General features: G+C 46.2%; 2 protein-coding genes across 3 annotated transcripts; both read left to right on the top strand.

Moving 5' to 3' along the window:
• The first annotated feature begins 1,290 nt into the window (after positions 1-1,290).
• NOLC1 (nucleolar and coiled-body phosphoprotein 1) lies at positions 1,291-12,256 on the top strand. The gene is made up of 14 exons (XM_056495513.1): positions 1,291-1,461; positions 1,645-1,700; positions 1,785-1,906; positions 2,871-2,986; positions 3,770-3,917; positions 4,416-4,525; positions 5,191-5,341; positions 5,848-5,991; positions 6,381-6,470; positions 7,739-7,885; positions 8,109-8,690; positions 9,350-9,462; positions 9,845-9,925; positions 10,172-12,256. Exons 1-14 carry the CDS (start codon positions 1,351-1,353, stop codon positions 10,328-10,330), a joined length of 2,130 nt encoding a protein of 709 aa, XP_056351488.1. The 5' UTR covers positions 1,291-1,350; the 3' UTR covers positions 10,331-12,256.
• A 1,161-nt stretch (positions 12,257-13,417) lies between these two features.
• On the top strand, positions 13,418-26,317 carry LOC130254856 (2-hydroxyacylsphingosine 1-beta-galactosyltransferase-like). Of its 2 annotated transcripts, XM_056494895.1 has the most exons (6): positions 13,418-13,594; positions 19,845-20,692; positions 23,432-23,571; positions 23,746-23,822; positions 24,176-24,395; positions 25,290-26,317. In XM_056494895.1, exons 2-6 carry the CDS (start codon positions 19,847-19,849, stop codon positions 25,603-25,605), a joined length of 1,599 nt encoding a protein of 532 aa, XP_056350870.1. In that variant the 5' UTR covers positions 13,418-13,594; positions 19,845-19,846; the 3' UTR covers positions 25,606-26,317. The 2 variants fall into 2 exon arrangements, with proteins under 2 accessions (XP_056350870.1, XP_056350869.1); XM_056494894.1 differs by lacking the exon at positions 13,418-13,594 and having other exon boundaries at positions 19,806-20,692.
• The last annotated feature ends 322 nt before the right edge of the window (positions 26,318-26,639 follow it).

A 26,639-nucleotide genomic window follows, 5' to 3' on the forward strand; every position in this document is an offset into this window, starting at 1 on the left:
CTTCCCCATGAGTGCGAACAATGGAAGCCTTCCAGGAACACCAGCAACAGGCTTGCTTTGCTGAAAACAGAGCCCACCCAATTGTGTGTGTTCATTAGGCACTGAGGCACAGAACACCCAGACAGCACTGAACACAATATTTGGAAAGAGTTAAGTGCAGAGGGCTAGGTAGGGGGAACGTAAAAAACAAAACACTGCCTACCTACCACTGGGTTTTTTTCAGCCCTAAATCTAGGCTTTAAGCACAGGACTCTCTTCTTCCTTGGCCCTCAGTAAGCTTTATAGTACACTCTATTGAAGAATATCAAGAAAAGCACCATGCACCACAAATGCAAGAATAGAGAGCTACATCCAACAGAACAAACCTTCAGTTTTACAGGAAAAAACTTCCCTGGAAAAGTGAGTAAAGTCACCGCCAAATGCAACAGGTGAATGAAATCTCATCCTCATCAGGGTTCCAAGTACACTAACATGCTAAACTTATCCTGCTCACCCTCATCTAGGGCTTCCACATTCACCCTTTTCCAGAGGTCCAGACACTCCATTTAGGGTCAGGTCTGGGTCTTCAGCAGCTATACCTGTTTCAAACCTTATCTCCAGCCTTGAAGCCCTTCAAGCCTCTATTGTAGATAGCCCTGTCTCAAATTCCTTTTCTTTCTCTATCTTATAGGTCGCCGGTTTGGGATCATGGTGCTACTTTTACCAACTGCCTTTGTTCCTGTACGGATTTAGTACGAGTACTCAGTACGTTCCTGCATGGGGTCAGTTACTCCACAGCCCATCTTTCCCAAGGCTACCGATGAATCCCGTTAGCAGCACCCAGCGCTCCAGCGCCGCCTTCCAGCCGGGCGGGGCTGTGCCGTGTGGGTGAGGACAGCGAGGCTGCCCACAGCTCCCAGCTTGGTCTCCTCCCTAGAGCAACCTAACTCCTGCTCTCAGCATTCTCCTTTCAGTGATTCAAAAGGATTACAAGTAGGAGTAAGCTGATGAGGCTTAAGTGGATTTATGTCTAAGTCTTCCCGCTTCCAGAGTCGAGTGGGCATCCCGCGGTTCCTAGCCCTTCTCCTGCCTTTGCACCACAGGCAGCCATTCGCTATTGCGCGTTGCCTTCATGCAGGCACCAACACTGAGGCGGCCTTTCCCGTCCCCTCACGACAGGAGTGTCCCTGCCCGAGCTCCGTCCGCGCCAGCACTGAGCCCCAAAGCGGCGCAGCGCGGGCGCCTCAGCCGCAGTAGGGGCGGGGCCGCGGCGGTGCGCAAGCACGCACGCACGCACGTACGTACGCACGCAGGCAGGCACGCACGCAGGCGTTGGCGCGTGCGCGCGCGGCACGTGTCGGCGTGGGCATCATGGCGGAGCGGCGGCCCGTGCCCAGCGACCTGTTCCCCCTCGTGCTCGCGTTCCTGCGCGAGAGCGGCTGCCAGAGCGCCGCGCGCGCCTTCGCCAAGGAGGCGGCGGCGGTGAGCGGGACGGGACGGGACGGGACGGGACGGGACGGGACGGGACCGGACCGGACCGGACCGGGGTCATTGACCGACCGACCGACCGACTGACTGACCGACTGACTGACTGACTGACTGACTGACCGACCGACCGACCGACTGACTGACTGACACTGGCTAACGCGGCCTCTCTCTCTTCAGAAGGAGCAGGACCCCAACGCCGCCTCCCTCCTGGACATCTTCGCCTACTGGCTCCGGTAAGGCCGCCCGGCCCGCGGGTGCCCCTCCGCCCGGCCGCGCCCCTGGGCCCTGCTCAGCCCTTCTGCCCCTTCTGCCCGCAGGTCTCCGGCGGCCGAGAAGAGAAAGCTGGTCCCGAACGGCGCCCAGGCGAAGAGGAAGCCGTCCGCCAGCAGCAGTGACAGCTCCAGCGAGGAGGATGAGAAACCCCCTGCCAAAAAGCCAGGTAGATTTGTGGGCGGCCCTAGTGCAGACATGGTGTTCGGCATTGGCTTCTCACGTGCGTTTAGAGCTCAGCTTTAGTAGCTCTTCTGAGGTCTTTCAGCAGCTATCAGGGATTAGGTTTGTATTGACTGAGCTCGGTTTTGGCAGGTCTTTTGCCCATGATGTGGAAGGTACGTTTATTTTAGTTAACGGTGATCTCTTTATCTTTTTAAAATTTAAGCACAGCAGAGTTTGTGTCCTGTAGAAGGTTTTAGCCGTTACAGAGAAATGCTAGGCATCCATACTCACCTGCTGCTTATGTGAGGTTGCTACCCTTTTTCCTTTCCAACTCCTGTGCTAGTACTATCAAAAAATACATCCTTGTGCTTTTTTCCTTTTAGCTGAAACTAAAAGAGAGAGACACAGAAAGAGAATACATCTTCAACTTGAGCCATCCTAAAGCTGAATTTGAACTTAGTCTGATTTTTATTTGATAAGGGCAGTTGTAAAAATAACAGGAGACAAAGCTATTTCTTTTGCTTCACATTATTAAAAAGCAATCAGTAACCAGGAAGTGGATTTGGCTAAAACACATGTAGGTGTCTGGAACCTTAACGTGGCATTGCAGTGGTTCTCTTTCCAAGCACCAGTCTGTACTTGTTCAGCAGGTTTCTTTAAGCTGGAAAGTATGCAGAGCCAGCTAATATTACTTCAGTTTGTGGGCTTTCGTTTTTGGTGATAGAAGTCTGCACTTGAATTTGTGTGTGACAAAGATAAAGTCTAGCATTGGTTTCATCTTTTTGCTTACCCATTTTGGAGCAGTCTGCCACACACTGCTCAAGAAACAAAGTCAGTATTATGAACTTCAGTCATGGTTTAATGACCTTAATGTATCTTTTTTGCCCTGATACCCACTAGTGCAGGATATAGGTACATGAAAATCATGAATTAACTTGTCATCAATGTATGCTCTCTCTTATTTGCAGCTAAAGCATCAGCTGTGCCCAAAGCAAAAGCAGCTCCTGCAGCCAAGACAGCAGAGAGCAGCAGTGAGGACTCCAGTGATGATTCAGACTCGGAGGAGGAGAAGAAGCCAGCAAAGGTTGGCTTTTCTTTCCAGCATCTGTAATGCACGTTTGACAATGATGAATAATAGCAAGTTTAACCCAGAATTGCATGGGAAATTGGGCTCACTTGTCCTGAACTGTGAAGTGCCCATGCTGCTGCAGATACAATGCAAAAAGACACTTCTGTAGTGCCATTTGGACTGGTCCCAGAAAATAATTAATTTTTTGTCCTGTGCCTGCTGTGTTTCATATCCAAGTCTGGTCTTTGCTTTTATGTGAAGACTTCTTTTCCTTTGCAAAGAAAGATTTACTTAGAGTTGCTCATATAAGTTTGATCTTTATATATAGATGAGTGTTTATGTAAAAAGAGAATCTTACCTTTCCTTTTTTTTGCTGCAGTCATGGTCTTGAAGTGGAGGCAAGGAAGAATGATATCAGGGGAGGAAGAATGATAACATTGTACACTAGAGGAGACCAGCTAGAGTTGCCCAGTCAGTATTTTCAGTCTTGAAGCTAGTGTGATCTGTAGAAGGAAGAGAACAGTGCCAGCCTCATAGCTGCCCCGTTTTGAGGAGGCAGAACTGAAGACTGATGTGCAAATGAGGCTTCCAATGCATTTCTGGGAGGTTTTTGAGAGCAAAACTGTTATCCCAGGATTTTTCAGGCCCTTACCACTAAGCAGAGTGCTGTTTTCAAATCTAAATCATAACCTCTGTGAAAGACAGCTGTTTCTGCACTCTGTGTATGTGTCCATCTCATTAGCCTTGTTTTCTTTTCATGACTTTGAGGGTTAATCAATTTTTCTTGCTGTTGTTTAGAAAGCTGCAAAACCTGTGGTGAAGCCACCACAAGCTGGACCCAAAATCCAGCCTCAGAAGAAAGCAGAGAGTTCCAGTTCTGACTCAAGCAGCTCAGATGAAGGAGCACCAAAGAAGCAACCACCCAAACCAGCAACACCTAAATCAGGTACCTGTTACTGTGTATCATGAGTAACGTGCAAAATCAGAAAAGCAAGGGAGGAGTGCTGGGGACTGTTCCTACATGCAAAGACATATGTAGTAACATAGCAGTCTGAAAATCTGCTTTCACTGCCATTTGCACTCCAGTCCAGTCTTTTCTGACACAGAAGTGTAGAGCTGAATGCAAATAAAACATCTGGTCCTGAACACTGCATTGTTGGAATAACTGTTTATGTTTTGCTTTTACTATTGTCTTCCCCTCAAAAATCAGGGAAGATCTTTACTAAGCCTTTAGTTTTGGAACTTCCCATGAGCTAGAAGACACAGTTTCCAGGAAAACTTTCTCTAAGGTTTCAGTAGTATAAACCAACAGTTTTGCAGTACTACCTTAATCTGCTCTATGGGCTTCTGTGGTTCTTTTCTCTCTAAGACTCACTGCTCAATGTAATTATCCCTCATGTACCATACCATGTTTTGCAATGTCCCTTTTTACTTCTCTCAAAAGGAAATAAAGCTGCCCAAGCAGCCACCAAAGTTGTCAATGGAAAAGCAGCAAGCAGTAGCAGCAGCAGCAGCAGTGAGGATTCTGATGAGGAAAAGGCTGCACCAAAAAAGGTAAATTAGGCTATGAAAACAGTGTAGAAGTCAAGTAAGACTGGTTGTTATAATCTTGCAGGCACAGACTACACAGATGCTGTGCTTGACATAACTCTTACACCTGCTTCTCCTTCATACAGTGGCGTTATGTGTTCTGATATCTTTCCATGTACTGCTTTCTTTCCTAATAACTCCTTATTATTTTCTCTGCTCCTTCCTTTACAGGAAAACATCTTGTTATATCATAACCGTATAATAATGGAGACATAGATAATGTCTCCATTTTCTAGAGCCTCTTTGGCCTGACTCTTTCGTGTTTAGCTATATGTCACTTCCAGTTTTTCACTAGCAAGTGTTTAAAAATATTTCCTGTGACACAGAAATAATCATAGTTGCTTTTAATAATGTGACAGTTGCTAAATTTCAGTAAGTCCTCTGCTCTTTTGTACAGAGGAGCTCCTCATTAGGGGTTCATGAAGCAGAAAATAATAGCAGAGGAGCTAGAAAGATAATGGTGCTCACATGTTTCCTAAAATCTGCATTTGAGAGCCTCTGTTAATTTTTTTCCCTTTGTCTTAAGAATTTGCTCTTAAGTGAGGTGTGGAATTAAACAAGATCCACATCTAGTTGTCCACACAAGGTTTCTGCAATTTCCTTTTTTAATGTATATTTCTTTTGATAAGGCCGTTCCCCAGAAATCACCTCTGCCAAAACCTGGAGCCATTCAGGCATGTCCTGGGAAAACCAAACGTGCCAAGAAAAGTTCCAGTAGTGAGGACTCATCTGACAGCTCAGATGATGAAAAGCCACCTGCAAAACAAAAGCCAAAGTCTGGTATGTAAAAAGTACTAAATAAGTTTTTTTGTGAAGTATCCAGGGCCATTCAGTTGCAGTCCAGCTGATGGGCTAAATGGGCCTCTGTTCAATGTGGTACAATGTCTTCAGGATCCCAGTAGAAAGCTGGTCTGAGTAGAGGATCAATCATCCCAGGTCAGTCTGACTCTATAACCAGAGGATTTGAGAAAGCAATAAATGAAAACAATGAAAAATTGACATATTCAGTGTTTTTTTCTGACAAGCTCCTATTCTTCTAAAAGTGCAGAGAAAACTTCTCTAGAGATGGTTGGGTCAGCTGAACCCCAAGAAGAGAGTTAGAGTAGAAACAAGGAGGTAACAGCGGGGTGTATAATATTTCAAATTATAAACTAGTGTTGGATCGTAGCTACAGAAGGGAAATAAATGGAAGTAAATAGCAGAAGTGCTTTATTCTAACTACAACAAACATCTTGTGCTGCTCACATTATCATGCAGGCATCTGAATGCTGTGTTTCTCTTCATAGGTCCATACAGTGCTGTACCACCTCCTCAAGGAGCACAGACAAAGAAGGGCCCTGCTAATAAGGCTCCTGCAAAAAAGGCTGAGAGCAGTGACTCTTCAGACAGTAGTGATGAGGCAGAGCAGCTGCCCTCAAAGGCAGAAGCAGGTAGGTTGTGAGGAGAGGCTGCAGGGGAAGTACTGCACTGTGCCAACTAGGTCTTTGCAAGGTCTTGGCTTCCTCGAAAAAGCCATTTGTCTTTACTCTGTGTTGCTGTTTGCTCTTCTGGAAGCTTCTGATTAATTTGAAGGCATCCCAAACAACACTGTGTACAGTTTGTGGATCTGAACTGTGTTCAGGTTGGATTTGAACATGCTGATTTGAAAGGTCATTAGGATCTAGTTTAGTGGGAATAAGCCAAGTTCTTGCATGGCTTGCAGTGGGCTGGCGGAGTGGCTGGTGTACTGAGAATGGAGCTTTTTCACTGCTGAGGTTTGCATCTTGGGACAAAGGTTCGGAATGGATGTGGCCTTCTAATTTTAAACTTGCTTTTGCAGGCAAAACAGTAGTAGCTAAAACAACCCCTGCCCCACAGAAGAAAGCTGTGACTAGCAAGAAGGCTGAATCCAGTTCTGACAGTGACTCAGGTAATTCCATAAATCAAGTTCTGATTCTTTTATGTTAATGTTTTTACTGGCCAAGTTGCTCTACAGTGGTGTAGCTAAGAGCCTTCGTGTATGAGCTTAAAAGCTTCAGAGTCTCATGGCTAGCAAGATGTGAAATTGAAAACTAGCAGCCTGCTATTCAAGGTGGAGCGTGATCATGAGACAAGATAGTTGGCAGGTCAGAAAAGTCCCCATATTGCTGGATGGAAAGGGCAGGGAATTGTGAATCAGGTTTCTCACAGAAATTTAATGGTTAAACTCTTCTTGAGCATCTGTGTCTTGAGATTTTTGGGGTTTGTTATTCCATTGTGTTTGGAAAAGTTTCTCAAATAAAAATGTGATCACCATATGAAATTTAAAATAAACTTAGAAGATGCCTTCTTTCTTGTAATGTGACCCTAGAAATGGGAGCAGGGTACTTTGTCTCTCCTGTTGTCCTGATTTGAGGTTTGGTATTTCCCATGTAATTTCCCTCTGAGTTCAGGATGCTCCTGTGGCATATCTCAGCATCTCTGGTCCCATGGCAGGGACTGCGTGGCAGCTGCCACTCTGTCTGCAGACAGCCCTAGCACTAGGTTGTGTGACACTCCAGTGAGTGTCAGCAGTTGTTTTCTGGTTTTGTTACCTAGGTTCTCTCAAAACTGTCAAATTTTTCATTGCTGTTACTAAAGTGTTTGGAAATACTGGAATAGATCAGGTTTAGTATTCCAGATTCATGTAACCCAATACAAAGATGTATTCATACTCAAGAGTCTCCATTTTCAAACTGCTGGTATCTCATCTGATAGAGGAAGTAGCTAAAATGAAATACTGTACTGTTGCTGCCTCACTTTGTATGCTTTGCCAACTTTATCTCTTTATTTTTTGTATGGTTTTTTGATCCTTAACACATAGATTCTTTTTTCAATGCTCCTTCTTCCCAAGTTTGATGATAATGGTATTTTCTCTAAAGTTCTTTATTCAGTACTTCTCCTACATTATTCTCCAAATATTTACTTCCTTTTGCATGTATTAGTGAAGAACTTAAACTGTTTGTTTCCACTTTCTCCCAACAAAGAAGATGCATGGAAAAATGAATACTGTCCCTTGACCATCCAAGTACTCATCAGATGCTTGCCAGTTACCTAGTGGTTCAGCCTTAAGCCACAAGCCATTTTGCTTTTCACTTGCACATAAATTGCATACGTATTGCCACTAAGGTAACTTGCAAATGAAACCTATTAACTTGATGTGTTTTGGTTTTTTTTTAGATTCTAGCTCTGAAGATGATAAAAAGAAGGTAGGGAATAAGCTGCCTGCTAAACAACCTGTAATAAAGAATACTTCAAAACCAGCAAAAGTAGTTGTCAAGCCTGGACAAGCAAAGAAAGACTCCAGTTCTTCCTCAGACAGCTCAGGTATTGGGGTGGGAGAGAAGGAGAATTTATACATGCATGTTGTTCTTGTTCAGACCTTTCTGTTTTTTTGGCAGTGTCTGAGGGTGTGGTTGGACAGGAATACCCATTGCAGTGTTGTTTCAACCAGATGATGAAGTGTACTGTTTATCAGCACTGAATCTGTTAGCCTTGTGTTAAAGGAATGGGATTTAGTCTTCATTGGGTTTTTTTCTTTCCATTCTAGATTCTGATAGTTCTGACAATAAGGCAGCTCCTGTGAAGCCCACAACTAAAGCAGCAACCCCTGCAGCAACCCCTGCATCAAAGAAGTCACCAGCTGCCACAAAGAAAGCACAAAGTAGCTCTGATTCAGATAGCAGCTCCAGCAGTTCTGAGGATGAGAAGAAGAAGAAAAAAGGCCCTCCAGCTAAACCAGCTGGCAAAGTGACTAAGCCACTGTCCAAACCTTCTACTCCAGCTCCCAAAGCAGACACATCTGACTCTGATAGCTCAAGCAGTGAAGAAGAAAAGCCAGCAGGGAAACCAGCCACCAAATCTACAGGGGCAGCAAAAGCAACTGTGGGGAAGAAGGCAGCTGCTTCTAGTAGCAGCAGCTCGTCAGACAGCTCCAGTGAAGAGGACAGGAAGCCCAAAAAGGCAGCGAAGGGGGTGCAGAACCAGAACGGTTCTAAAGCCACTGCCTCCACAGAGAAAGCAAAAGCATCTGCAGCAGCTGTGAACAACAAGAAGTCTAAGCCAGCTGGTGGCAGCAGTAGCAGCAGCAGTGAAAGCAGCTCTGAAGAAGAGACTGGAAAAGTCAATGGAGGTATTATCAGCAGTCTGGGGAGTGGGTCTGTCAGGCAGTGTTACTGAGTTAAGCATGAATGGAAGACTTTCTGAAACAATACTCATTCTAATCTCTGTGTGTTATTAGGTTGTGCCATCTGGTGCAGTAGTAAGAGGGAAGGGCTAGTTTTGAATTTGGTGGGATCCTTTTTGTCTGTATTGCATATTGTGGTAATGTGAAGTACATTTCTGTGTAGTTGTTGCTAATTGCCATCTGTGCATGCACAAGATCTAGTAACAGCAAAGCAGACTGCTGGAGGACCTTGTGTGTGTGGAGTGGACACCACAGTTGATGCCCTGGTGTACAATCTCAGTCTTCAGACCTAGGAAGAAAACAGCTAGTGATGCACTAGTGATAAGTGCATATGCTACAAATCCAAAATCTGGCAAATTTGACAGAACTATCTCAAGTATGCAAAATCATTCCTATAGAGCTACCCTATTGGATAAAATTTTATCCATTAGGTCCTTGCTGACTCAGAATTTTTTAGTGTCTGGTACAGCAGTCTGTTTTCTGGGTGAAGTAATGCAGGCACCAGTTCTCACATCTGTGTCAACATTGGGTTTGCTTTCTGGGGAACAGAAGCCATTACTTTTCCCAACACTGCCTTTAAAGTTCTACTGCTGTACATCTAACAGGCACAGTCGGGAAGAAACAGAAGAGGGAAGATGTTCAGGAGACAGAAACACCACACAGTAAAAAAGCAAAGATCAAAGTCAAAACACCACACACAGTTCCCAAGGTGAAACGGGTGAGTGAGGGTGGACTGTGGCAGCTGGCTGAAGAGGCATCTCTGCCTTCTGAACAAGTAGGCTGGTTTGGGGCTTTTCTGGGTGGTTGGGCCCACAGGATTATTGGTGTTTTTACTCTTTCCTTAAGCACTTTAACCTTATCTGGAGAGCCCTAGGGAGTGCACATAAGAATGTCATATTATTCTGGCCAAAGCTAGTTGGATATACTTGCACGGGAACACTCCTGAGCTGCCTGATCTGAAGCAGGGAAAGAATGATGAATCTGAGAAACACTTAAAGATTGGGGTGATGTGAACAGGGTTCTGTGTTTGCAGGGCAAGGAAGGAGGTTGTTACTGTGTGTTTGTGTGTGCTTACTGTATCTCATTTTCTTTTCCAACAGCCGTCCTCTCCATTCCGCCGCGTAAGGGAAGAAGAGATTGAGGTGGATGCCCGTGTGGCTGATAACTCATTTGAAGCAAAGGTAGGGCTAGGTGGTGCCAGAGTAGTAACAATTGGTCTCTGGAATTACAGTCTGCAGAGCAGCCTCGGTGTGCTCCTGGGGAGTGGTTTGGTGAGAACTTGTTCCACCAGGAGGCGCGTGGGAGAGTGGTATCAGCTCCTGTGTGAATGTGCTGGGGTTTGCTGGGTACGGCCAAGTGCGAGGCATCGCCTTCACTCTCTTGAGTACTGACTTGATTTTCTTTTTCTCCCCCTCCATCCCTCACAGAAAGGAGCAGCTGGTGACTGGGGTGAGAAAGCTAACAACATCCTGAAATACACTAAAGGCAAATCTTTCCGTCATGAGAAAACAAAGAAAAAACGAGGCAGCTACCGTGGGGGCACTATATCGACCCAAGTCAATTCCGTCAAATTTGAAAGTGACTGAGAATATTGGAGTTCAGAAACCATCTGCTCACCAGAACATCTTGGGTGGGCATATGGACATTATGGATGTCAAGCCTCCCTGGAATGCTACCTCCCCAAGCCCCATGTGGGGCAGGCAGCTCCAGTGTAGGGATGTGGGAGAGTGGTTGGATGTTTCCCCATTTTATTTCTAATTTTGTTTTAGTCTCCTGATTTGAAGCCATCCTTAACCTGGTGTTATTGGCACCACTAGGGTGACTGCCAAGACTTATATTTTCTATGGTCTTATTTTAAAAGGCTGGCAGTGATTTTTACTTTTGGTTTCCTGCCCATCTATTAGAAAAAAGAGAAATCATTGTCTTGTATTTGAACCTCCCAGTTCTTCAGCCAGTTTAACTCCCATGCCTTTGAAAAGGCAAGTAATGTCACTTGCCTCTGACTAGTTACTGTAAGAACCAACAACTGATTTGAGCACTCTGGTGTAATCCGCACCATCACCTGACATTTCAAGTTTACCCTTGTAGTGTGACAGAGTTCCTTTTCTGTTTTGTTTTGTGGTTTCACCTTGCAATAAATACGTACTTTCCTGTTCCTTGCACTCCTATGGAGGCCACTAACCAGAGTATTTGGAGAAGCAGTCTCTAAATATGGTTTAGTAGTTGAATAATAGTATCAATTGCAGTTGAAAGGTGGGGGCTATTGTCAGACTAAGGTCTGTAGTACTGTTGTGGCACTCTTGATAACACTTCCATTAATGTAGCTGGGGAGTGAAGTTGTACAGAAACTTGACTGCATGAGGGTAATGAAGTTGCACTTGGTGGGAAGGAAAAAGACAACTGAGAAGACAGAGGCCCCTTAGCAAAAGGCAGAGGTGGATAAGCAGTGTTTTTGTTTTAGAGGTTCTGGCTGCAGTGTGGCATTACTCCTTGTTCTGTCTGAACATAAAATGTGTCAGCTTACATTTACTGCCAGCAGTGTGAGCTGCAGCTTTTTAGGAGTGAAGATGAATGTATCATTAATGCCTTAAATTTTTTGAGTTGGTCTTTGAGCTGTTTTCCATCTGTTAAATCCCTCTTGAGAAGTAAAGTGCCCGTTTCCCTTGCACTAAGGCAAACCCTAGTGCTGTAAGGTTTGGAGTACCAGCTACAAGTATATGTTCAGCATGGGGAGCCACAAAAAAGTTGAGAAACTTGCAGCCTAAACTGAGATTTCATGAGCAGTGGTGTACTGAGGGGTGGGCTTGCACTCAGTTGTGTGACTGCTTCCTTACTTAGGTGCAGCTTGCATCTGATAGAAAATATTCCCCCAAATACTTTGCCGTCTGTTAGATGGGTTAAGTTAACTAGTTTGAGGAGCAGTGGGTTGAGCCCACAGCCAGTGAGTTGAATAGTGGTAGTGCATGTTTGGAAATGGAGTAGTGGGCTGTGAGATACACTTACCCCATGTGATGAAACTGATAGCCACTGAGGTAATGCAGGGCCTCATTTCCATGTTTCCATTCCCTCCCCAAAGGGTGCCAATGAGAAGAGCCTGGTTACAGGAAGCTATGTTTGTGTGCAAAGCAGTGTCACCTAATTGAGGGTTGGATGAGACTTGATGAGCCACCCCCATGTACATGAGTGGCAACTTTTTCCAGTGAGCATTTTTCAGGACTTCTGCCCACCCCCCCCCCCCCATCTTGCACAATCACTGGGGCCTCGATTCAAGGCTACAGTACAGAGGGGCCAGGAGACCAAGAAAGTAAAGGTTAGAGGCCAAAGGAAGGTGGGAAGAGTATTTCTGCATGGGGATTTGAACATCATCTCTCTTGTCATTTGCCCTCTTTGTTTATTGGGAACTTATATTTGAAAATCTTTAAAATACTTTTGCGCTTTGAGGTTTTTTAAAGTCTCTAAACTGTGAGAACTTAATGTATCAGAAAATAAAGATTGCTGCCTTTGTAGTCTGAGTGGATCTGGTAGTTAAAGATATGGAATAGAGGGTGGGAAAAGGGAGGGTACTTGTGCTTGGGGGTAACAGCACTGTCTCTACATCTGTCTACAACTGCTTGTTATATGATTGTGGACAAGTAACAGATCTTCAGAATGAAAGGTGGCCTGCTGAGAAATTTGGGTTAGATGGTAAAAGCTTATATCAAAACCTGAGGCTTCAGAAGTCCCTTCCCTCCAGAATATCTCATCAGATCTTCTCAAATACTGCTGCCAAATCAGCTGTATGGCATTTGGCCATATAAACACCTGCATATAGGAAGAAGAATAGGCATAACTGAAAAACCCAGTATAGATTAGTTTAAATAACTAATTTGTGTATCCCCATAGATTTTTTCCTCTATTTGTGCAATGAAAAGTAACTTGCTGTTGGATAGGGCCTTGTGGAGATCTTGAGTGCTGTAATGCTCAATTTAACCCCTTGCACTGTGGTTCTCTGGAAGGGGTGGGATCATGACATTGGGGTCTCTTGCTCTGTAACCAACACTCTTGCCACAGCTTTCCACCTTGAATGTGATGCTGTAGGAGAAGATGTAATGCTTTCTGAAGTTTCAGCACAGGATGTAAAGAATGTCATTAGTCTTGCTGCAGATCAGCATCTAACTGAGCAAGTGCAACAAGTGTTGGGGTGGGAAATGCTTTGTGAGACTCAAAGTGACATGCTTGACACTCCTGGGAAAAACTGGTCCCTTCACAAGATTTTGCAGCTGCTAGACATACTTAGCCTACATCTCTGCTCTGCTGTAGAGGCCTGGTTTCCCTGTGCAACAGTGGTGCAGTTATTAATGTTATTAGTGCTGGAACTGGACCAACAGGACATCCCCCTCTGCTGTGTGCTGGAACAGTCCCTCACATCCCGATTCCCTTGTGCACCATCCTTTCCCTTTTGCTGCTCTGACTATCATGTTCCTGTTGCGCTCCTCTCGAGGGGGTTCTGGCCCGGGGGGTGTCCGGGCAGCGGTCACTGGAGAGATGCTCAGACGCGATCAGGCGCACCGGCGCACAAGCCGCAGCTGTCGGGCGCTGCCCCGCTGCCTGCCGCGCTGCCGGGGCAGCAGGTGCGGCTCTCTGCGCCCATCCCGTCCCCCTCTCGCCCCGCCTTCGTGCCACAGCCCCGGCTCGGCCCGGGGTGCGGCCCGTGGGCCGAGGCTGCGCCGCCCGGCCCCACCTGCGCCCGCCGGCTTGAAAGGGGAAGGCGGGCGGTGGCAGCGGCATCCCTCCCTTCCTCCCTGCCTTCCCTCCCACTTCCCGCACCGCCGCCTCTCGCTCGGGCTGCGCTCCGCCGGGACTCGCTGCAGGTGGGTGCCGGCACGGCGGCGGGGGCGGGCGGCCCGGCAGGAGCGGGTCGGCAGCGGCCGCGGCCGGCGCTTCTCGGTGCGTCTGGGCCCGTCCCACCGGTGAGGCTCCTGGGCGGTGTCCTGCCCTGCCCGGCTGCCGTGCCAGGAGGGTCCTTTGGCCCCGCGGCGTGGCGGGGTCGGGGGTGCGCGGCGGGGCTCGGGGTGGCCGCGCCCGGGGCAGCGCTGCAGGGCTGGGCTGATGGCACCTGAGCTACCCGCCCGGGGACACGGGACATCGACTCGGTCTGAATTGCCGGCTGTCAGCCTGGTCCTGGCTCTGGGGGGACGCGTGTGTGCAGCCTGGCTTGCTCGGCGAGGCTCGAGTTCAGCATCTGCTTCAATGCGCAGGACCAGAGCCTTGGCACACGGACACCCCTTCAGAACGCTTTTGTGTAACTTGCTTCATCTCCCTTCAGAAGATTAAATCTCAGGAGTATCTTCCATCTCCTGTTCTGCCTCCTCTTCCTATGCAACCTCTTCAACCCCTGTTTATGGTAGCTCAGCCAGGTCTCATTCCTCCGGCGTGCTCAAAGCCAAGAAGCTCTTTGGTTTGGCTGTGGGTTTCTTTTACATGAGGGCGTCAATTGTTTCATTGAAGATAAGACTCACCCTTAGCTTCTCTACTCCTGTAACACTGTCAAATGTGATCAGACTTGTCTGTCAGGACTTTATCAGTCTCTGTAGCTTTCTACACAAGATTTCTCAACTTTCTGGCATGTTAAATAACTTTTCTTTAAATGTGGTGCTTCTCTGCACAAAGAACCTGAAATGACAAGGCAGTAAATGGGAAGACTCTTTTCCTCTCCATTCCTCTTGACTACTTCCCTAAGGTTTGGTGCACCATATCTTCCCAGTTTTCTCTGCAGTCTGAAAGTGTCATACAAACAAAATTTCTTCTTAAGACCAAATAATGCTCTCCCCTATCATGTGCTCTCACTTTGAGGTCTGTGGCTCACATGACTATTTGGAAATGGCCCCAAGCTCTTCTTTCTCTTTCATCCAGGGATTACAAATAATGTTCTGACTTGCTTCCACACTGCAGACCTCAGACCACTCAAAAGGGGCACAGTCTCACATCAGCTGCTTCTGTCTTGCAGCTGTGTTGTAAGCGAGAGAAAAAGGCTGTAGGGAAGAACTTGTTATTGCAGAGCACCCTGGTGTCACAAACCATCTCTGTTCCTTTCAGAAGACAAACAGGAAGCCTGTGGATACTGAATAGGGGAAATCTCACTTACTACCCAGACAGATTTAATGTATGATGAGAGGCCAGGTGGGGAAGCAGATGTGTGGTGTCTGACACCATCCCCTGCTCAAGGTCTTGAAGATGTGTGTAGTTTCAAATCTATAACAAACTGAGATCCAGATCTTTATTTATTTTCTCCATTGTTATAGACCAGTATTTCCTTTAGTATCATGGTTCCCTGGAAGTGGTCTATCATCTGGCAACTTCCTGTTAGCCCACAGATTCCCACCTTGCCTGTAGAACTTCTTCCTCTAATGAGACAGGAAGGATGTTGAAGGTGGTCCAAAGTACCGAAAGTTAGGAACTATTTGGGGACTACATCAATCTTTGTCCAAAACAGATGAGCCAGAGCACTTCTGGTGTTTTGTGGCAGTAGTAGCACCAATGTGGTGAAAAGTATAAATCATTCTGATGCTGACCTGATCACTGCTGTGATTGTTCCCTTTGGTCCTTTGGGAAGCTTGACTTCCTTCATTCTCTGTGCTTTTAGTGGGCTGCCATGAATATATAGAAGGAAAAATGCTAGAAAGGTATGTTGTTTTGAGCAGACTATCTGTGCACTCCATGCAAACAATATTTAAATAACCCCTCAAGGTTGTAGACTGACAGGGGATGCTTATATATGAAGGGGTTTTTTTTCTTTATCATTGTTTTCTATACTAAAATACTAATGCTAGTATTGGTGTGCTGTGATTAGTATACTATATTGCTAATATTAATATTTTAGTATTAGTGTAATTTACCCAGGTGACTCTGGTTAAGTCAGAGTCTGTGATACACCAAAACCAGAGCACAGAAGCCCACCAAGCACTGAGCTGGATATGACTGATGGTTAAATTTCCCTGTTTCAAACTGTGCTTTGTTTGCTTTGACAGTATTGTATCCTCTAGGTTTTTACTAAGGATTCCTCTGGGCATCTCCTGCTTGTAGTGCAACGTCCTCCTGCAGTGACAAAGTTGCTCTTGGAGGTGCCTGCCTTCACAGAGTCTTGAGTTCCATAAATTAGCTGCAGCTAGGCTGGTTGTCATCAATATGATGGTAGCAGATGATCCTGGTTTTTCTGGATCATACCCAACACAACAGGCAAACTTCAGTATCTTATTCCAGGAAGAGTTTAGATAATCTAGGTGAAGATATCTTTTGCTTTTGGTTTTCAGTTAATTCTGCTGCTTTGTTAACTCCTGAGAAGTTTGCAGTGGAAACATTTCTTACTGTGGGCAAGAGCTACATAGAGACTAGGATGCAGGAGGGAAACTAATTCAATCCCAGGTATATGGGCTTCCAGGTCCTGAGGAGGAGCTAGGTAATATAAAAAAGTGAGGGAGAGATATAAATGGCAGACCTTGCATTTGAGCCTATTCATAGCCCTTTCTTTGCAGAGTTCTTTGCCTAGACTGCTCCCCATCAGACATTTTAGTACTTCAGCCTAATAAAAGGCACCTGAATTAAATTAGAATTGTAGTTGTTCAGTTATTTTAAGTTGATTGATGTTATTTTTCATCAATACCAAAGCCATACCCTATCAAACATGTTAAACAGGACAAAATCATGGGACAAATTTCAGCCCAGTGAGAGGTTTCTCAGGGGCATTTCAGAGGGCTTTGCTCTCTCTGCTCCCTTTCTGCTGCCACACTTTTTAGTGTCAATGCATTGCTGTGGCTTTGAGAGCAATTTCCCAGCAGCTGAAAGTGGACAGGTGTGCAGGGTGTGCTGCTTGCAGTGACAGTCTCACTTTCACAGGTCGTGCTTTTACTGAGGTGCCTGCTCTGCCATGAATGCTGCAGCAGTGAAACTTAAAACATTTGTGACGTTTGTGGCATGGGCTTTTCCAACAGTTCCCTTGAACCCTTACTCTGGCTGCCAGTGTTAACTGTGATGTTAGTGGCATTGCTCTGTAAATCAGCCAGCTGGCATGGCTCTGCCAAGCACTTGTCATGCAAACAGGGAAGGGTCTCTTCTCTCTGTACAAGCCTTCCCCTTGCAGTGGCAGGGTTATTTTTGCAGTATTTATGTGACGTAACCACTTCTAGACCACAAGCAAGGAGATGGTTCTGCCTACTCTATTCTCAGGTCTAGTGTGGGATCTGTCATTTACTTTTTGTCATTTACTGGATTTTGAACCTCTGACAAGGCACAAGCTGTGAATTCACCTTCCCAGAGAATCACATTCCCATGCCCAGGTGTTTGAAGGTTTCTATTGAAGACTACCTGCCTGCAGTAGCTGAGCTCCCATAGCCAGACATCTGGGCTGAGCCTGTGCTGCACTGGCCACAGCAGCTGCCCAGGCTGAGGATCCTGCTGCAGAGCTCATGGAGCAGCTTTTTTGTTCAGTGTTAGTAAGAGGTAAACCAGTGATGTGAGCAGGTGGATTTGGAGCCTTCCCTCAATTGGGCCATTTAGGCCTTGTCTAGGGCTGAGACTTCCTTCCCTGTGCTATCAACCTGAGACTGCAACAATGACTAGTTGCTGGACAAGGGACAGAGAGCCCTTGTGCCCTTTTTACTGGTAGCTAGCCTTCGTTGTACCCCAGTAGCACTAAAAATCAGGGATGTGTCTCGTGTATCCAGCACAGCTCTAGGGCTGGGCCTATGACCAGGGTACCTTTCTGGGCATGGACAGAACAGAGATTATCTCTGGTGGTATTGAACTGAAGTAGGAAAAAAGGTCTTTTCCTGCAGCTTGGAATCCTCTCACCTCTTAGCAAGATTTATAGCTTCCCTTGTTGCTTGGGCAGGGAGAAGAGGCTCCTGAGCCAGCACCTTTTAGGGATTGCTCCTGATTATGGAAGAGATGAAACCACCAAGAGCAGTTTACAAGTCTCACTGTGTCAGCATCTGGCCCTGACCTGAGGGCTGCGATTGACAGCTTACTTGTCATTTGAATTTTGGTAGTCCCCAGAGGGTCCTGGCTGAGCTGAGGGTCTCAGCAGTGTCTGGCATGTAGGTTATGGCAGAACACAGTCCTTGCTGAAGATGGGTGACAATTTTTTTCTCTAAATAACTATACCTTTTACCTGGACTATTTCTTCATCATTTACTTGTTGCCCAATGAGAAAACACCCTACCCCACATATAAAGCCTCTTCTACTCTTCTTGGCACACTTACATGCAAGTATGACCCACTAGGTGCCCCAGGACAAGCCTAAGCCTGCTTCTGTCCTTAACTCCCTGTCATCCCAGAGGAGCTCAGGAGTACATTGCTGCCATCCTTCCCTTGCTTCTTGGAAGCAGCATGTGCTCCTGGATCTGCTGTGAGTGTCATAGCCAAATGCTTTTCCTTCCCAGATGTTGGGCAGGATAAGTTCCCTTTGGGCCTCTCAAGTAATCTGAGTACTAGACCAGCTTTGTGGGCTGTAGCTCTGTTGTGACCAACACTTTGTCACAGAACAGCCTGTTTCCTGATGTTAGGGAGGCAGGATGCTTGGCAGATCCTTACTTCCCTTGCAGAACTTATGCTTCCTCCCCTTGAGCCCATCAGCTTTGTGTACATTCTCCTGGAGCTCTTGTTCTGTGGGTCCAATTACCCTCTTTGTATCTGTTAGCTTTTCTCATGTTTTTTATCACTTGTGCGGGCACAGCCACACAGTTGACCCTGGGTGGGAAGGGTGGGAGTCTAAGCGCTAGTAGGAATTGCCTTTGAAACAGGGGAGGGTCCCAACCAGCAGCTGCTCTGTTTCTTTCCCATGTTCTGTCCCCACATGAGACAAGAAAGCAATGGAGGAAGAACAGAGTAGTTTTATTCTCTCATATCTGCACCCTTATATGCTTAGTTTGGCCAGAGAGAAGCCTGCTGAGGGTAGTCTGAAGATTGTATTTAGCAGAATCTTGTCCATTACTTTCTCTCCCACCTCTTCATTGATCTAGTACTAGTGGAAGTGCTGTCAGAAAATCTTGTACCAAATTCCAGTCTACCATATCCCTGCAGCTCCACTGGGGCTTAGTGTGTGGGGGCCCTCTAAAATCCACTTCTAGTTGTTCCCATTGTAACTTCTTCCTCTTCCCACTGCTGCTTCCTAGCATGTCTGAACTGGGCTCTCAGAAAACTACCGTGCTTCTGACTATTCCCAAATAATTATCACATAATTCTTCTCCCAAAATAATGCTAGGTGTGGGTGAGGTGCATTCGCTTCCAGTGATGTAGCAACATCCCTTACACAACAGAAATCTTGGGTGTTTCACTAAACTGAAGAGGGGATGACGGCTTTAGGAGTGTGACTAAGGGGCATCAGTGTGCTACAGCTGTTGCATGTCATCTCTGGGATTGCTTTCTGGATTTGCCTTCTGCTTTCCTTTTCCCAGAGCCTCCCATGACTGATCCATATTGGAGCAGCTCTCTGTCCAGACTGTTGCTGTGCTCTCTGGGCTCCTCTCAGCAGGTTCTGCAGTGACCTGGACTTGCTCCCGCCCCGTGTGTGCTGAGCAAGGTGCCTTGCCAGCCATATGAGGGCCAAAGCCAGAGCACACCTCTTGACATTTCCACCAAGCTCTGCAGGCCTCCCTGTGAGCTTGCACAGACATCAAGGGCTCAGAGAGAACCAGCCGTTCTGGCTGGACAGAAATAAAAATAAAATCCAGCTGAGCTGGTTCTGTAGCGGTAAACAGCAGCAAGTGTCCCTGCTGGTACTGTGACCCAGCATAGCTCCTCCAGCCACTCACCCTCAGTACCTCTCTGTCAGTCAGGCTGCTGGTTTTCGAGCCTTAGGAGCACAGAGAAGAATTTTTCTGGAAAACTCCCCTGATATCTGACTTTGGTTGTTGGGATATTTTTGTGGGTTTGGTTTTGGCTTTTTTTTTTTTTTTTTTTTTAGGGCAAGGCAGAGTGTATGGGAAGGGATGTTCCCCAGTGAAGAACTCCAGACTTCTGTCCTTTCCCAGCTCAAGAGTCCTGGCTTGCAGCTACAATCACAGCTGTTAGTTGCTGAATGCATGACAGAGATACAACATTAATGCTGTGTTTGTCTCCTTGCAGTGATGAAGATGATGAAGGTGCTACCGTGCTCTGCTGCTCTTCTTTTCCTAGTGACTGTATTCACTGTGGAGCCCTCTCACGGTGCCAAGGTGCTGATCATGCCCACCATAGTCTTTGACAGCCACTTGCGAGTGTTCATGCGGGTGGCAGAGGCGCTGACTGACCGGGGCCACGACCCTGTGCTGCTGCTCCATGAGGGTCGGGATGTGGAGACCTCCCTGCCTGGCTTCCGCCTGCAGAGGTACTGGGGTACCTTCAGCACTGAGAGCGCAGATGCCTGGGTGCAGGAGAAGATAAAGCGTGTCTTTCAAGGGAAGATGACCTCTCTGGAGGTCTTTTCATTTTTAGAGAAGTACCTGGAAAACTGTGACCTAGTACTGGGAAATTCTACCCTTCTGCAGAAACTCCAGTGGGAGCACTTTGACCTGCTTTTAGTGGACCCCAACGAGATGTGTGGATTTATCCTGGCCCACATCCTGCACGTCAAATATGCTGTGATTTCCACTGGTTTCTGGTTCCCAGCAGAGATTGGTGCCACCTCCCCCATTGCCTATGTCCCTGAATTCAACTCCTTGATGACAGACAGGATGGGCTTTTTTGGTAGGACTTGGAATCTCCTAGTCTACATAATCACTCGTGTGGCTACAAAACTGGTCATCCTGCCCAAGTTTGAACGTCTCATGGAGAAGCATGGAGTGGAGCCCAAAACAACTATGTTGGACCTTGTTCATGGAACTAGTCTTTTCTTCCTCTGTAATGATGTGGTGTTGGACTTTCCCCGTCCAACTCTCCCCCATGTCATTTTCACAGGGGGGATCCTCGCTGAGCCTGCAAAGCCCCTTCCAGTGGTAAGTGCAAGAAAACTTTGATCTATGGTTGCACATCAACTGGGGAAGCTACTTACTTGTGATCTTCTTTGGAAGAATCTTGTAAAAGTTCTGAAGCCCCAAGTGTCTGGAAAGCTTTTGTGTTTTGGTGCTTGTGGGTCCATCAGCAAGACAGAGAACACTGAAGGCTATCAGGCTGCAGGGAGGATGTAGAATTAAGTGGTCCACTCTGAAGTGGGATTTGGCCTCACTGTCCATGTAAAATGGTGTGTGGAATTCCTAAGATGAAAGTGTTGCCCCTGGGACTTGATAATGAATAGTTTGTTTGCTCCTATGCTAAAGTGAAAATGGGAAGAAAAATTAATCATCCTTGTTTCGTCACTGATATATTAATCCAAAATTTCCTCCTTCACCCTATTTCTCACAGAGCATTTCTGCCTTTGAGCTTGTAGTCTTACAACCACAGGGGAGAGCTATTCTTGTTCTTTTATTAAATTCAGTGCAGAATCCCAAAATGTGGAAAACTGAAGGGTATCATCCTCTTTTTCTCAAGGTTCAGTCCTGAAAAATCCTCTCAAGGCTTTCTCCATCCTATGCCTCACTAATCCCAGGAATTAAATCCAGAGGGACGAGCTCCTAAAGCCTCTGGCTGAAGTATTGGAACAGAGTAGGACTTGTCCTACCACTTTTACAAACATTGAGGGGAAATAAACCTGGATAATAGAACTTGGGCAATCAAGATGTCCTGGTGTCCTAACTAAGGGTCTGAAATGGAGATAAGTCTTCAACTTTCAGTTTATTAGAGGCCTGTCAGGATCTCTGATGGCAACTTTAACTGATGCTGTGGATGCCAATATTTTTGAGTTAAAACAAAAGTGAGATCAGGTGCCTTAACAAGAGTTTTTCCAGATGTGTCTGATGCACACGAGCCTTGCCTACGGCCTGCAGGTAATGAAACGCACGTAGGGTGCTCCGAAAGCTGTGTCAGAGGGTGGCTGCCTCACAGCTCTTGCAAAACTCTGGCTGGTCCAACCTGGCCACGTACACACCTGCCTCATAAAGAAGGGAGTTGTTTGCTAGGGCATTACTCATGTGCTTCACAGCTTCCAGAACAGACCCCAGGGCACCTGAGGAAAGAATGATGGAGAAGTTCAGAGCCCCGCAGTAGGTGGTGGCTGTCATGCTAGCAGGCAGGCATGTCTGTGTCCACATTATGGGATGGCAGCAGAAGAGAGTGCCTCTGTAGGTCTAGGTGCACCTTAAAGGATATCCCATCTGAAATATAATTAAATGTTTATTCCTTCCTATTTGAAATGCTATGATTTTGATTGCTTCTAATTAGGACTTGGTGAAATTTAGATATGTATTTGAGAGAAAGTGAGAATATTTGGTGGCCAGCCATGCTTCCCTGGTAACTTCACTGCAGTTTCTGAATGTTAAATGTTATGGCCCAATTATAATGGATGACATAGTCATCTGGTTTAGGAGTCATTGTACTTTTATTTAGAAAAGAAAAGCCAGCACTTTCTCTTCTGTAGCAATTTCAAAGATTGTACTGCTCAAAGGATGTGAAACTCGAAAGAAAGGAGAAATCCAAATATCTGTGTTGCAAACTTTTTGATTCTTGGATTGTTTTAGGGCACTCTAAGCATTTTTGAAAAGATGGGCTTGAGTCTCTGAAGCATACATCAAAGGAGAAATATCTCTGCAACATTAGAGGAACACTAAGATGTGCTTTGTAACTCTTGTACTCTGATCCCCTAACTTTTAGACTACAATTAATACTCTGAATTAATCACTAGTTTTTATCTTTTAATATTTTTGTTAAATTCATGTTCTCCTACATGTTTGTTTTAGAAGGTATATATATTCAAAGATAGATTTTTATTAAACTTCCCTAAAATGCTCTTGACTGGAATACATGGGAAACTTGAAGCAGGACAGAACTCATAATGAGTAATAGGCTCAGCCTAGCCTGGCATGAGAGGGAATAGTCTGTGTTTGCTTCACAGCAGCTGTGGTTGCTGATTTCTTCTATCTTCTGGCTTTGGTTGAAAAAAGTAGAGATTGTGTTCTAGATACAGGCCTGTTTATGTAGCAGTAAAGGTAGCCTCTAAATGAAGGGCAAATAACTGTGGGTTTTACTGGATCTATAGCTACCTCTCTGTCCAGTGATCAAAAACTAAATCTGCTATCTGCAAGTAGCTATCAAGGATGGATCAAAGTCTCCTGTCAAGATGGCAAGACTTCCTGCTACCTCCAGGAGCCTTTGACATTGGAGAGTTTGTAGGAACTCTGCAGGAAGAAGTTGTTCATGACTGTGTGATGTTTTTCTCTTGTATCAGCCTATATTTAGAGACCCTGACAGACCTCCTGTCTTAGTGGTAATGGGAAAATAGCCTTCCTCTTTTTACTCCAATTTCCTTCTTTGCCCTGGCTGTTCCTATGCATCTAGAACTTTTCTTGTCAAAAGAGTAATTGTGTTACCTCCAGTGCAGGAGATAATGCTATGAAATGCTGGTTTTGGACACCTCCCTGCAAACTCCCAAGACCAACAAGTGCTTGAGTAATTTCTCCCTGGCTGGTACAAAAATCAAAGCGGTTTTGGAGTTCATTGCATGGTGAAAACCGGGTAGCTCTGTGCTCTGGGTGGATTTGGCTTGATCTTCTCTGTGGACAGCTCTCTCCTGACAGAGGCAAGAGTGGGAAAAGCCTTTCTGCAGCAGTACTTCAGGGCAGCTGTGTGTGCTTTGCCCACAGGGTCTGCGTCTCTGGGTGGAAGCAGCAGAGGCAGGTGTCGTCGTTGTCTCCTTTGGCATCGGGATCCGAGCTCTTCCAGGCGATTTGGTGGAGAAGATGGCTGGTGCATTCTCTCGCCTCCCGCAGAGGGTGGTGTGGAGGTGAGAAGGGAACGGGATTCATTTGCACTTGAGTTGGATGAAAAACAATGTTGAGGGGTGATTCATTTCAAATCAGAGAATCTGCTTTCTGTCTCTTGATCTGATTTAATTTATTATTATTATTCTCTGTGTGTTTCTCTTCTCCTTTTTTCTTTCCTCTGTCTCCTCCCACAGATATTTTGGTCAGAAGCCAAGAAACCTGGGTGAGAATACGCTGATGATGGGGTGGCTGCCCCAGAATGACCTGTTAGGTAAGGCTGGGTTCTGTGCATGTGTGTGCCACTAGCAACAACCCTGGAGTTTAGCCCAAACCACAGCAAAGGCACATAAGGATAGCAGCACCTGTGTGGATCTAAGTCTGTTGCTTCTTGTGTACAGAACATGATCCTCACCTAACACCTGCTTGAAGCTGCTTGGCTCCTATCTCCCTTCTCAGCAGTTTTGGGCTGCCAAAAGCCAGATGTATTCCCAAATGGTAGCATCCTTTCTGCTTAGCATGCCTGTTTTTCCCTGAACATACATCAACATTCTGTGTTGAGGAATCCCCTAGTAGCCCTGTTGCAACATGGAAGGCATTGATTTGCTACCATTTCTTTACCTGCAGGCCACCCCAATGTGAAAGCTTTTGTCAGCCACTGTGGAATGAATGGTGTATTTGAGGCAATTTATCACGGTGTGCCAGTGGTGGGATTTCCTTTCTATGGAGACCAGTTTGACATCATGACCAGAGTGCAGGCGAAGGGCATGGGTATCCTCATGGACTGGAGCAGAGTAAAAGAAGAGGAGCTTTACCAGGCTGTCATCACGGTCATCTCTGATCCCAGGTGAGGCATCTGGAAGCATCAGGCTCTTCCTTGGCGAAGCAGTGTGTAGGGATCAGTGTGTCTTTGTGTTGACCCCTACACCACCTGTGGTGGCTTCTGTACCTAGCATTGTTGCAAGCATTGCTCAGCTGACCATGTGTCAGTGCCTCAAAATCCTTAGATGCAGCACAAGAGAAGATAATCCAACATTTGCTGCCAAGGAGTGTGTGATGTAGTCTTGTTTGACTGACTGTAATGTTCTCAGAAAGTTTTCTGAGCTAGTGGGGAACAGACCTCTTCTCTTAATGCCAGGCTGTCATCAGGGAGAGTGAGATAACAGCCTCCCATTGGGACCTCCCTGAACTTGTCCAAAAAACTTTCTGTAGAAACAGAGAGGGAGCTCCAGGTAATGCTCCATCTGCTCCTTCTGTCAATCTTATACTCTGCTTTTTCCTGGAGCTGGAGCAGGAACAGAAAAGGGGCGCAGGGCTCCTGATTTTTAATGGAACATGTGCAACTGCTGGTTTTTTTAATGCTCTCTGAGAGCTTGACTTTAAAAATATTTTATATTTCTTACCTATTAAGAGGTGTTGCAGTTAGGTACCTAGAAGGGTTTGGCCACTCATCAAGTGTGTAACTTTTGCTTGATGCTGGTGAGGTCTTAGGGTGCAAGCTCCCCTCAGAAAGTACCATACACATGACTACACCAAACAACTGCTTGCAAGCCAACACTCTGGCTTGTGCCTTCATGGCTGGTGAGTGCCATCAGAGTGGCTTTCAGAAGAATAAAGGAAGAAATTTGCCCCTCTCCCAAGGTATAATTTGGGACTTGAAAGCATCACTGGATGTCTCAAGCCACTTCTCAGGTATGAAGTTTCTGTCAAAAGGTAAACATCTTGTCATCTTGCCTTGCAGCTACAGAAAAGCAGCCCAGCACATCTCAGCCCTGCACCTGGACAGACCAATGCATGCTCTCAACAGGACAGTGTACTGGCTGGAGTACATCCTTCGTCATGATGGGGCACCCTACCTTCGCCCGGCTGTCTACGACCTCTCCCTGTATGAGTACTTCTGCCTGGACATACTGGCTCTTCTCTTGCTCTGTCTGGCTGCTATTGGATTTGTTCTCTACAAGTCTGTGGTCTGGTGCAGAAGGAAGGGGGCCAGTCCTGTGTATCAGAATGGCAATTGCATGAAAGGCCACTTCACAGATGAGAAAAAACTGCAGTAGTGACCGGTACGTTCCAGGGCATATCCCGTCACTGTGAAATGAACTGCTGCTGTGCCAAGAAATGTGTGGCATGCAGGCACGGAGAGAGGTGAAAGATCTGCAGGTCTGGATGAGAAGAGGAGAGGGAGGAGTATTGCAAAGGCGTGTGTCTACACCTCTGTGTACAGCACCTGTGGGCGGGGGGGTGAATTCAGGCGTGGGTGGGAGCACTTGGCCAGGATGCTGGGAATGGGGCATAGGTAGGTAGACTTCCAGGGAGGAGTGCAAGTTGTTCCCTTTGTATTGCACATTGGTTTAGATGTTGGTGTTGCTCTTCTGGCTTTTTGCATCGTGGAGGCTCTGGAGGTAGGAACAGCATTTCATGTGCAGCAGACACCATTTCTCCTCTGCCTTGTTACTAAGAGCCCCAGGAGTCAGGATGCCTTTAAGTGCAGATGAGAACCTGAAGCATAGCTGTGGACAAGGAAGAGCACTGAAAGTATCATCTACAAGAGAGAAAAATTGGTCTTTTAAGTTCCATGGATAAATATTGTTCTTCCTGCTTCAGTCAACACTCCGCAATCCTGTTTGTGTTCAAGCTAAATTATTATTTTTTAAAATAAACTTATATTCTTTCTCCCATGTGGCAGTTCTCTGGTCTTGGTTTAATGTGAACCTGTGATTCTTGTAACAGAAAGTTGTTCAAGAAAAATTAAAGTGTTTTTTCCTTCTCATTACTGTTGCTCTGGTCTCCACATACTTCATCAGTGATTTTTTTGGCCTTTCTGCAGGCTTTCATGCAGTGCCTTCCCTTCTCTGCCTTCATGTGGCACACACCTCCCCCCCCCATGCCCATAGCATCTCCAAGCCTGTAATGAAAGGAAAATCTGGAACAGATGCACATACCAGGACCAAAGAATCAGCAGCCAGTCATAGGCAATGGGCCTTACACCACATTTACAGAAGCAGCAAGCTCTGCTTATTTCAGTGTGAACAGACAATACTGTTACCCCACTTGGGCTGTGGTATGGAGTGATACCTAATGTGTTTTTACT

This window comes from Oenanthe melanoleuca, chromosome 6 (assembly GCF_029582105.1).
Source record: "Oenanthe melanoleuca isolate GR-GAL-2019-014 chromosome 6, OMel1.0, whole genome shotgun sequence".
In the NCBI taxonomy this organism is placed as follows: domain Eukaryota; kingdom Metazoa; phylum Chordata; class Aves; order Passeriformes; family Muscicapidae; genus Oenanthe; species Oenanthe melanoleuca.

Coding starts and splice junctions, on each gene's coding strand:
- NOLC1 (XM_056495513.1), top strand. CDS start 1,351: ATGGCGGAGCGGCGGCCCGTGCCCAGCGACCTGTTCCCCCTCGTGCTC. Junction 1,907..2,870: donor ACCCCCTGCCAAAAAGCCAG/GTAGATTTGTGG, acceptor TCTTATTTGCAG/CTAAAGCATCAGCTGTGCCC. Junction 6,471..7,738: donor CAGTTCTGACAGTGACTCAG/GTAATTCCATAA, acceptor GTTTTTTTTTAG/ATTCTAGCTCTGAAGATGAT.
- LOC130254856 (XM_056494895.1), top strand. CDS start 19,847: ATGAAGATGATGAAGGTGCTACCGTGCTCTGCTGCTCTTCTTTTCCTA. Junction 23,572..23,745: donor CCGCAGAGGGTGGTGTGGAG/GTGAGAAGGGAA, acceptor CTCCTCCCACAG/ATATTTTGGTCAGAAGCCAA. Junction 23,823..24,175: donor GCCCCAGAATGACCTGTTAG/GTAAGGCTGGGT, acceptor CTTTACCTGCAG/GCCACCCCAATGTGAAAGCT.